Here is a 12136-nt window from a genome sequence, read left to right on the forward strand (position 1 = left end):
GTTGAATGATAACTCTGAGCCTTTCATGTTGCAATCAACACATCAGGAGCTTGCAGTATTGCAGAAATGAGTAGGTAGTCCAGTCAGATTTGCTCATGGAAATGACTGTATCCAGTATAGAATATATATATATAAGATGAAAAAAGGGGATGTAAATTAGGATGATAAAGGGACAGATGTACACTAGTGCAGTACAAATATAAGTTTCATAACTTTTTTACCACATTAGCTGTCTCCCACCAAGGTAAGGTACCAGTAACTAAAGAAAAAACAAATTCATCACTATTGAATGAATAATGGTGAATGTACTTCCTTGTTTTATGGGTCACCCTTTGTGGAAGATGGGCGATACGCAAAAAAAAAAAAAAATAATGTAATTTTAATAGGACAATGTGTGCAGTAGATTAGAAAGTTCCAGGTGTGGGATCATCCCAGTTGGAACCAGAAGTTCAGCATGTGATTACCTGTTTATAGTTACAGAACCAGAGCTGTGCTCATGGTGATCTGTCTTAAATATTTAGTTTGTTTACAATATGTAGCTTGTTGCTATGAAGCAGTTTGCATTGTTTAGTTTCTTGTACGTAGTAAATTACTTTACCTTACCCAATATGGAAAATCATTTCTTCACTAAAATAAAAGATATATTTGTAAAATATGCATAAAAATGAAGGAGAGGGATGCCAAAATAAGATCCTTGGTTTCTGTGCCTCACACACCTTCCAGTAATATAGTATGTCATGTTATGTGGCAGAAAGTATACATTATTAGGTCTCAAGCATTTAGATTGAAGTGTTAGGTTAGTTAAGAGAAATTAGTGAAGGCAGTTGCTGGCTTTTCATATCAGATGTTAGCAAAAATATGAGTGTGACTCGCACTCCTGCTTCACTGAATGTTCCAGTAGATGTGGGTGGGTGTGAGTTGGACCTGATAGCTTGTGCTAACAGGTCGGTTGCCGTGTTCCTCCCTTAAGTCAATGTGACCTGACCTGACTAGGTTGGGTGCATTGGCTTAAGCCGGTAGGGACTTGGACCTGCCTCGCATGGGCCAGTAGGCCTTCTGCAGTGTTCCTTCGTTCTTATGTTCTTATGTTCTTATAATCAATGATCTCCACAAGAATATGTATGCAATACAGGGTCTAGTAGTGTGCAATGGAATGTATGTTTATGCACAAATATATATACAAAAAAGGGGGGTAAAGTATTTCTTAATTATGTGTTAGGCATTAACATAAGTTTTATTATAGAAAACTGAAGTTGCGGAAGAGTCTCAGTTGGAGAACATCACAGATGGAACAACACAAATGATTCAACTAAATCCAGACAGTCCAACATTGCAGGGCTTCACACTTTCACCATACAACCACAAATCCACTGCCACAACTGTCATGCTTCAGCAAGGAGCTAATCAAGAAACAGATACTAGACAAATTCAAGTATGTGTGCCTCATAAAATAATTTTGTAACTGGATAAGCATTTGTGAAATATGATGTGAATACATACAGTCCTATATTTAATTGTTAAAAATAATGGTTAGGTCTAATTTTCTCCAGGTTTGAAATTATGTGAACTACACTTTATGTGGTTGCTGGGGTTGAATCTTAGCTCCTGGCCCTGCCTCTCAACATGCTGCTTTACCAGGTTCACTCTCTCCTAACCTGATAGGCCTTTGCCATACTTGCTCTTAAAACTATGTGTGGGGTCTGCCTATACCATATTGTCATTTAGGTCATTCTGCATCTGACCACGCTGAGGCTGAAGTATTGTAGTTCTTCCTGACATCCCTATGACTGATCTGTGTCTTCAACTTCCAACTGTGCCCGTGTACTTGTTTCCTGTCTCTAACAGTCTATCCCTGTTAAGTCCTCTTGAGTATTTTGTATATTGCTGTCTTGTCACTCCTGGTTCTTCTGCCCTTTTATTTCTTCAAGTTCAGTTTGTGTAACCTCTCATACTCATATCCCTCTGATCCAGAGCTAGCATCATTGCATACATTTACATTTTCTCCATTTTAACATGATTTATAAGGTGTCAGTTCCATGCTGGTCTCACTACACATGAATATACACATATATGTATATACACCAATCTGAGTTTTCTTTTATTTTCGTAATAGCTCTTGTTCTTATTTCCTTTCACCTCCGTAGGGAAGTGGAAAAAGAATCCTTCATCCGTAAACCATGCATGACACAAAAGGCAACTAAAATGCCGGGATCAGTGGTCTAGTAACCCCTTCTCCTCTATATATTATTAAATATAAGAAGAAAAACTTTAAAGTTGGGATGTGTGAATGTGTATGGATGTAGTGCAGATGCTAAGAAAGATAGTTGTCAATTTATGAATGATAAGAAGTTGGATGTCCTGGCTCTAAGCAAAGCAGAGCTGAAGGGGTTAGGGAAATTTCAGTAGGGAGAAATAAATAAGATTGGGGCAGAGGTATCTAAGAGAGTTAGAGCTAAGTAAGGAGTAGCAAAAATGTTGAAGGATCAGTCATGGCAGGAAAAGAGGGGGAAGGGAATGTATTAATTCAAGGATTATGTGGACTAAAATAAGGGTCAGATGCAAAGAGTGGCTTAAAGTAAATGTTTATGCACCTGGGGAAGAGAGAAGTGTAAAGGAGAGAGATATTTTGGGAGATGTTAAGTGAGTGTTTAGCCCTAAAATCTTTTAAAAGACTAAGCTTTATCATGGTTCAGGTTGTAGTTCCTTGCTTGAAGAACTGGCTAGGGTTTCTGTATGCCTTGTCTCATTGTCAGGGTTGAAGCACCCAACCCATCCTTCACTTCTTGTCAGAGTACTTTGATGACAAATATACAGTGCACCTTATTCCAAGAACACTTTCAGAGGTTGTCTAGTGTGAGTGCCTCCCATCATTCTCATGACATCCTTGTATTCAAAAATTTTTATATTTAAAAAGTCATCTGTCAAAGTGCCAGTTAGAAATGTCAGGAATCCCACTAATTGAAGGCAAGAGGGTCTCTTGACCTCACCCTAGCCTCCATGTTGCTGTGAGGGAGGGGGGGTAAGTAGGTCTCAGCCTCAGTCTCAGCTCCCTGCTGAGGGATTGCTGCTTTCCTGTGCTGCTTGTTGGCAATTTGGAGATAAATTCTCCATACCAGGCTTTCTGGATAAATATTTGCCTCCAGTGGATTCTCTTCAATGCTGTAAAATTTGTTATGAATATATCTGAACCACATTTGCTTTCCCACCTATAGATTAATGCAGTGATGTTCTTTCAGTACCTCTAACATGTAAATAACTTCCGGTGAAAGCCACAACAAATAAATTTTGTCTTTGCAGATTTGTACTAATGAAGATGGACAGTCTGTTATTCCAGTTATCAATTCATCTGGAGAAACAATTGCTGAAGTTCAAGGACACTTCCTCTCTGGTGTAAGTTTTAAAGTCAAGTTAATTTTAATACAAAATACGAGTAAAATCTTTCTTTCAACAAACCGAGGCAGGGTGGCCCAAAAAGAAAAACGAACGTTTTTCTTTTTAAATTTAGTAATTTATACAGGAAAAGGGGTTACTAGCCCCTTGCTCCTGGCATTTTAGTCACCTCTTACGACATGCATGGTTTACAGAAGAAGAATTCTGTGCCACTTCCCCATGGAAAATAAGCAAAATATTATAATAATTCTCCATGGGGAAGTAGAAAAGAATCCTTCCTCCATAAGCTATGCGTGGCATAACAGGTGACTAAAATTCCGGAAACAAAGGGTTAGCAACTCCTCCTGCATACATTACTAAATGTAAAAAGAAGCAGTAGGTTGGTAGACAGCAACCACCCAGGGAGGTGCTACCGTTCTGCCAAATAAGTGTGAAACAGAAACCTATGAATTGTTTTATGCAATGGTGTGATTGCTGGTGTCTTTTCTTTGTCACGTGAACATGCAGGCTGACAGGTATATCTTGCTACTTCTACTTTAGTTCATACTATATATGTATTTACATGTATTTGAATGCACACCTGTGTGAATTTTCTTATGTTTTCTTAATAGCTCTCGTTCTTATAATATTTCCTTTCATCTCCATAGGGAAGTGGGGAAGAGTCCTTCCTCCATAGGCCATGTGTGTCATAAAGGGCGACTATAATGCTGAGAGCAAGGGACTAGTAACCTTTTCTCCTTTATTTGAAAATTTAGAAAGAACATTATTTTAAAGTTAGGATGTTTGAATATGCGTGGATGTAGTACAGATAAGGAAGAGTTGCTTTTGAATGTTAACCACTTTACTGGTAGTACTACGTGATACGTGATGAACTCAGCTCACTGAGATATGAGAGAATGGGTATATGTGATAAGTGTGCACCATGTAAAAAATCCTGCAGCATGCAGTGCATAAGAAAAAAAATGTGACTGTGTTTTTGGCTTAAAACAGCAACTTCGCAGTATATTTTAGTATGGTTTTTATGGTTCTATTCTCAGTTTCTTGGTCTTGTTTGATAGAAGGGAAGATATATTACAGAAATAGAGATGATTTTGATTAGTTTCAGGACTGAAAATAGCTTGAAATTAAGCTCAGAGTAGCAGAAATATTCGAGTAAATAACTCATGTCACTCGTCCAGTACATGTCCAACTGGCAGGCCTGATATGCATTCATGAATGCACTGATATTATTCATACATTTATTACAGTATTGCATAATAGTAAATCTTCAATTTTTGTGTGTGAATAATAAAAATAAAAATAGAATTCATGTGTAAAGCCTGGGAGCATAACTGATGAACAGAGGAAATGTTATTTTAGTGCCAGGAATGCCTGAGTTGTTTATTCTGAACCCTATTTTGAGATAGTTAATTGGGCAATTTCTTGTACTTGTTTGATAAAATGGAAGACATACATATACTAGAGAAATAGCTAAAAATTTTGTTAACTGGAACATTGTAATTGGCCTAAATAGGACTCAAAGTGGGCAGAATTGCCAATGTGTAAATATCGCTGACACGGTAAAATTCAAAAAAGTGTAATTTCATTAATTTTCCATCAGTTTTCATACTTTTTGTTACTGTCAGAAAAAATTCTCTCCCATTTCATAAGAAAATAATAACAAAAAAATTTTTTTGAAAATTCTTGGACACGTGGACAAGTTTCAGATTGAGGACAAGTTTTAGATCAGGAATCTAGACAGTGAAAGGGTTAAGAATGAAAAGTAGCTATTATTTTCTTGGAAAGTAAGTGTAGCTTTGTCCTAGGCCACTGTAGCTCATTCTCTTCTCAAGGCATGGGACAAAGTTACAAACATTTATAAAAATGTGAGAAATAAGAGCAATGTCTTGAAACCCATTGGATTTGCCAACACAATTAAACAAAACAGGGGGAGGTTATGTAAGTTTCCTTGAACTATACTATTTTAATATCATGGTCCAGTAAACCTGTTGCAATACTCCTCTATTCATGCTTTAGTTCTTCACTTGCTTCCCTCTTTCTTGAAGTTAGCATGGGCTGGTAGACCTACTGCAGTGCTCTTTCACCTTTACCTGACCATACTTATTCCCTGTAAGATATGTTTTGTGAAAGGTTTTTCTGTGTATTTAACACAGCACCTTCATGGATGAAATGTTGTACATACATTAAAAATATCCTACATGTTATGTATAGTATTTTATTTTAAACTGAATAGAATTACAGATGTTGGACTACAGTATTGAACATTGATGACAATGTTCAAAGGTAGATGGGATACAAGGAGAATAGAAGCGTCAGGGAAGAGAGAGGTGAAGGTTTATAAACTAAAAGAGGAGGCAGTTAGGGTAAGATATAAACAGCTATTGGAGGATAGATGGGCTAATGAGAGCATAGGCAATGGGGTCGAAGAGGTATGGGGTAGGTTTAAAAATGTAGTGTTAGAGTGTTCAGCAGAAGTTTGTGGTTACAGGAAAGTGGGTGCGGGAGGGAAGAGGAGCGATTGGTGGAATGATGATGTAAAGAGAGTAGTAAGGGAGAAAAAGTTAGCATATGAGAAGTTTTTACAAAGTAGAAGTGATGCAAGGAGGGAAGAGTATATGGAGAAAAAGAGAGAGGTTAAGAGATTGGTGAAGCAATGTAAAAAGAGAGCAAATGAGAGAGTGGGTGAGATGTTATCAACAAATTTTGTTGAAAATAAGAAAAAGTTTTGGAGTGAGATTAACAAGTTAAGGAAACCTAGAGAACAAATTGATTTGTCAGTAAAAAATAGGAGAGGAGAGTTATTAAATGGAGAGTTAGAGGTATTGGGAAGATGGAGGGAATATTTTGAGAAATTGTTAAATGTTGATGAAGATAGGGAAGCTGTGATTTCGTGTATAGGGCAAGGAGGAATAACATCTTGTAGGAGTGAGGAAGAGCCAGTTGTGAGTGTGGGGGAAGTTCGTGAGGCAGTAGGTAAAATGAAAGGGGGTAAGGCAGCCGGGATTGATGGGATAAAGATAGAAATGTTAAAAGCAGGTGGGAATGTAGTTTTGGAGTGGTTGGTGCAATTATTTAATAAATGTATGGAAGAGGGTAAGGTACCTAGGGATTGGCAGAGAGCATGCATAGTTCCTTTGTATAAAGGCAAAGGGGACAAAAGAGAGTGCAAAAATTATAGGGGGATAAGTTTGTAGATCAAGTGTTTACATTGAAGCATATATGTGAACAGTATTTAGATAAAGGTAGGGAAGTTTTTATTGCATTTATGGATTTACAAAAGGCATATAATAGAGTGGATAGAGGAGCAATGTGGCAGATGTTGCAAGTATATGGAATAGGTGGTAAGTTATTAAATGCTGTAAAGAGTTTTTATGAGGATAGTGAGGCTCAGGTTAGGGTGTGTAGAAGAGAGGGAGACTACTTCCCAGTAAAAGTAGGTCTTAGACAGCGATGTGTAATGTCACCATGGTTGTTTAATATATTTATAGTTGGGGTTGTAAAGGAAATAAATGCCAGGGTGTTTGGGAGAGGGGTGGGATTAAATTTTGGGGAATCAAATTCAAAATGGGAATTGACACAGTTACTTTTTGCTGATGATACTGTGCTTATGGGAGATTCTAAAGAAAAATTGCAAAGGTTAGTGGATGAGTTTGGGAATGTGTGTAAAGGTAGAAAGTTGAAAGTGAACATAGAAAACAGTAAGGTGATGAGGGTGTCAAATGATTTAAATAAAGAAAAATTGGATATCAAATTGGGAATTGACTTGTCAGCAGATGGATTTATGAAGGATGAGGTTAATCATAGAATTGATGAGGGAAAAAAGGTGAGTGGTGCATTGAGGTATATGTGGAGTCAAAAAACATTATCTATGGAGGCAAAGAAGGGAATGTATGAAAGTATAGTAGTACCAACACTCTCATATGGGTGTGAAGCTTGGGTGGTAAATGCAGCAGCGAGGAGACAGTTGGAGGCAGTGGAGATGTCCTGTTTAAGGGCAATGTATGGTGTAAATATTATGCAGAAAATTCGGAGTGTGGAAATTAGGAAAAGGTGTGGAGTTAATAAAAGTATTAGTCAGAGGGCAGAAGAGGGGCTGTTGAGGTGGTTTAGTCATTTAGAGAGAATGGATCAAAGTAGAATGACATGGAAAGCATATAAATCTATAGGGGAAGGAAGGCGAGGTAGGGGTCATCCTCGAAAGGGTTGGAGAGAGGGGGTAAAGGAGGTTTTGTGGGCAAGGGGCTTGGACTTCCAGCAAGCGTGCGTAAGCGTGTTAGATAGGAGTGAATGGAGATGAATGGTACTTGGGACCTGACGATCTGTTGGAGTGTGAAGGGATTCAGGGAAACCGGTTATTTTCATATAGTCGGACTTGAGTCCTGGAAATGGGAAGTACAATGCCTGCACTTTAAAGGAGGGGTTTGGGATATTGGCAGTTTGGAGGGATATGTTGTGTATCTTTATATGTGTATGCTTCTAAACTGTTGTATTCTGAGCACCTCTGCAAAAACAGTGATAATGTGCGAGTGTGGTGAAAGTGTTGAATGATGATGAAAGTATTTTCTTTTTGGGGATTTTCTTTCTTTTTTGGGTCACCCTGCCTCGGTGGGAGACGGCCGACTTGTTGAAAAAAAAAAAAAAAAGTCTGTTGAGTATACCTGGTAAATTGTATGGTAGAGTTATTATTGAAAGAATTAAGAGTAAGATGGAGAATAGGATAGCAGATGAACAAGGAGGCTTTAGGAAAGGTAGGGGGTGTGTGGACCAGGTGTTTACAGTGAAACATATAAGTGAACAGTATTTAGATAAGGCTAAAGAGGTCTTTGTGGCATTTATGGATTTGGAAAAGGCGTATGACAGGGTGGATAGGGGGGCAATGTGGCAGATGTTGCAGGTGTATGGTGTAGGAGGTAGGTTACTGAAAGCAGTGAAGAGTTTTTACAAGGATAGTGAGGCTCAAGTTAGAGTATGTAGGAAAGAGGGAAATTATTTCCCAGTAAAAGTAGGCCTTAGACAAGGATGTGTGATGTCACCGTGGTTGTTTAATATATTTATAGATGGGGTTGTAAGAGAAGTAAATGCGATGGTCTTGGCAAGAGGCGTGGAGTTAAAAGATAAAGAATCACACATAAAGTGGGAGTTGTCACAGTTGCTCTTTGCTGATGACACTGTGCTCTTGGGAAATTCTGAAGAGAAGTTGCAGAGATTGGTGGATGAATTTGGTAGGGTGTGCAAAAGAAGAAAATTAAAAGTGAATACAGGAAAGAGTAAGGTTATGAGGATAACAAAAAGATTAGGTGATGAAAGATTGGACATCAGATTGGAGGGAGAGAGTATGGAGGAGGTGAATGTATTCAGATATTTGGGAGTGGACGTGTCAGCGGATGGGTCTATGAAAGATGAGGTGAATCATAGAATTGATGAGGGGAAAAGGGTGAGTGGTGCACTTAGGAGTCTGTGGAGACAAAGAACTTTGTCCTTGGAGGCAAAGAGGGGAATGTATGAGAGTATAATTTTACCAATGCTCTTACATGTGTGTGAAGCATGGGTGATAAATGTTGCAGCGAGGAGAAGGCTGGAGGCAGTGGAGATGTCATGTCTGAGGGCAATGTGTGGTTTGAATATAATGCAGAGAATTCGTAGTTTGGAAGTTAGGAGGAGGTGCGGGATTACCAAAACTGTTGTCCAGAGGGCTGAGGAAGGGTTGTTGAGGTGGTTCAGACATGTAGAGAGAATGGAGCAAAACAGAATGACTTCGAGAGTGTATCAGTCTGTAGTGGAAGGAAGGCAGGGTAGGGGTCGGCCTAGGAAAGGTTGGAGGGAGGGGGTAAAGGAGGTTTTGTGTGCGAGGGGCTTGGACTTCCAGCAGGCATGCGTGAGCGTGTTTGATAGGAGTGAATGGAGACAAATGGTTTTTAATACTTGACGTGCTGTTGGAGTGTGAGCAAAGTAACATTTATGAAGGGGTTCAGGGAAACCGGCAGGCCGGACTTGAGTCCTGGAGATGGGAAGTACAGTGCCTGCACTCTGAAGGAGGGGTGTTAATGTTGCAGTTTAAAAACTGTAGTGTAAAGCACCCTTCTGGCAAGACAGTGATGGAGTGAATGATGGTGAAAGTTTTTCTTTTTCGGGCCACCCTGCCTTGGTGGGAATCGGCCAGTGTGATAATAAAAAAATAAAAAAATTTTTTATACTATACATACTATGATGTAATAAAAATTATTGTAGTATTGGATAAAAAAAAATTATGATTAAGTACTCAACTTAATTTTTCCAGATATCATTTAGTATTTATTCTTTACATGTACATATTTTTAACTTATTCTGAATCGAGTTTAATTCAACATTCTATTACTCAAAGAACTTGTTAATGTTTTATTCTGCAGCCGGACAATGCTTCCAGTGGTAGTTCCCTCACAGGCAGCGGCACTCTTGAACTTACTCTGAAGGATGGGCAACCGCTCAGTCTTGTAATTCCCAATGGAGAAGATCCAGCATTATATGTTCAGAGAGCATTCGAGACAGCAGTCGTGTTACAGCAACAGCCAGCTACACAGCAACAGCAAGTTCATTCTCACTCAGAATGAATTCTTTTGAAGCCTTATTAAAGAGAAATGTGTATCTGAAAAATTATCGACTCTAATTAGTTTTTTATATGAAACAGCCATGTGCTTGTAAATTAGTGTGAACTGTTTTTGTTATGATATTTCGCTGTAAACCTAATGTCTCTTCCATATTATATTCGTTTTGTTACTGCCGAGTTTCATTATTACATTTTCAAAGAAAATTGTAATATAATAGTCTCTGTTAATTTTTGACGAATGACAAGGATATATTTACTTTATTATACAGTATGTGAATAATAATGTGTGTGTGTGTGTGTATACATATATATACATATATACATATATATACATATATACATATACATATATATACATATATACATATATATACATATATATACATATATACACATATATATACATATACATATATATACATATATATACATTTTTTTTTTTTTTTTTTTTCAACAAGTCGGCCGTCTCCCACCGAGGCAGGGTGACCCAAAAAAGAAAGAAAATCCCCAAAAAGAAAAATACTTTCATCATCATTCAACACTTTCACCACACTCGCACATTATCACTGTTTTTGCAGAGGTGCTCAGAATACAACAGTCTAGAAGCATACACATATAAAGATACACAACATATCCCTCCAAACTGCCAATATCCCAAACCCCTCCTTTAAAGTGCATGCATTGTACTTCCCATTTCCAGGACTCAAGTCCGACTATATGAAAATAACCGGTTTCCCTGAATCCCTTCACTAAATATTACCCTGCTCACACTCCAACAGATCGTCAGGTCCCAAGTACCATTCGTCTCCATTCACTCCTATCTAACACGCTCATGCACGCTTGCTGGAAGTCCAAGCCCCTTACCCACAAAACCTCCTTTACCCCCTCTCTCCAACCCTTTCGAGGACGACCCCTACCCCGCCTTCCTTCCCCTATAGATTTATATGCTTTCCATGTCATTCTACTTTGATCCATTCTCTCTAAATGACCAAACCACCTCAACAACCCCTCTTCTGCCCTCTGACTAATACTTTTATTAACTCCACACCTTCTCCTAATTTCCACACTCCGAATTTTCTGCATAATATTTACACCACACATTGCCCTTAAACAGGACATCTCCACTGCCTCCAACCGTCTCCTCGCTGCTGCATTTACCACCCAAGCTTCACACCCATATAAGAGTGTTGGTACTACTATACTTTCATACATTCCCTTCTTTGCCTCCATAGATAACGTTTTTTGACTCCACATATACCTCAACGCACCACTCACCTTTTTTCCCTCATCAATTCTATGATTAACCTCATCCTTCATAAATCCATCCGCCGACACGTCAACTCCCAAGTATCTGAAAACATTCACTTCTTCCATACTCCTCCTCCCCAATTTGATATCCAATTTTTCTTTATCTAAATCATTTGACACCCTCATCACCTTACTCTTTTCTATGTTCACTTTCAACTTTCTACCTTTACACACATTCCCAAACTCATCCACTAACCTTTGCAATTTTTCTTTAGAATCTCCCATAAGCACAGTATCATCAGCAAAAAGTAACTGTGTCAATTCCCATTTTGAATTTGATTCCCCATAATTTAATCCCACCCCTCTCCCAAACACCCTAGCATTTACTTCCTTAACAACCCCATCTATAAATATATTAAACAACCATGGTGACATTACACATCCCTGTCTAAGACCTACTTTTACCGGGAAATAGTCTCCCTCTCTTCTACACACCCTAACCTGAGCCTCACTATCTTCATAAAAACTCTTTACAGCATTTAATAACTTACCACCTATTCCATATACTTGCAACATCTGCCACATTGCTCCTCTATCCACTCTATCATATGCCTTTTCTAAATCCATAAATGCAATAAAAACTTCCCTACCTTTATCTAAATACTGTTCACATATATGCTTCAATGTAAACACTTGATCTACACATCCCCTACCCACTCTGAAACCTCCTTGCTCATCCGCAATCCTACATTCTGTCTTACCTCTAATTCTTTCAATTATAACCCTACCGTACACTTTTCCTGGTATACTCAGTAAGCTTATTCCTCTATAATTTTTACAGTCTCTTTTGTCCCCTTTCCCTTTATATAAAGGGACTATACATGCTCTCCGCCAATCCCTAGGTACCTTCCCCTC

The 12136-nt window shown here is 38.4% G+C and overlaps 2 protein-coding genes across 2 annotated transcripts in view; one reads left to right on the top strand and one right to left on the bottom strand.

Moving 5' to 3' along the window:
* LOC128692260 (zinc finger protein 883-like) overlaps window positions 1-10144 on the top strand; it is a 95605-nt gene extending 85461 nt beyond the window's left edge. The window contains exons 13-15 of the mRNA XM_070096327.1: window positions 1244-1432; window positions 3298-3390; window positions 9777-10144. Of these exons, the coding sequence (XP_069952428.1) occupies window positions 1244-1432; window positions 3298-3390; window positions 9777-9977 (483 nt within the window). The 3' untranslated portion in view covers window positions 9978-10144. The remainder of the gene's footprint in view (window positions 1-1243; window positions 1433-3297; window positions 3391-9776) is intronic.
* Window positions 9881-12136, bottom strand: part of LOC138854243 (probable glutamate receptor) — a 65715-nt gene continuing 63459 nt past the window's right edge. Inside the window, exon 10 of the mRNA XM_070096260.1 lies at window positions 9881-10012. Within this exon, the coding sequence (XP_069952361.1) occupies window positions 9995-10012 (18 nt within the window). The 3' untranslated portion in view covers window positions 9881-9994. The remainder of the gene's footprint in view (window positions 10013-12136) is intronic.

The sequence above is a fragment of the Cherax quadricarinatus genome, chromosome 53, assembly GCF_038502225.1.
Source record: "Cherax quadricarinatus isolate ZL_2023a chromosome 53, ASM3850222v1, whole genome shotgun sequence".
Lineage (NCBI taxonomy): Eukaryota > Metazoa > Arthropoda > Malacostraca > Decapoda > Parastacidae > Cherax > Cherax quadricarinatus.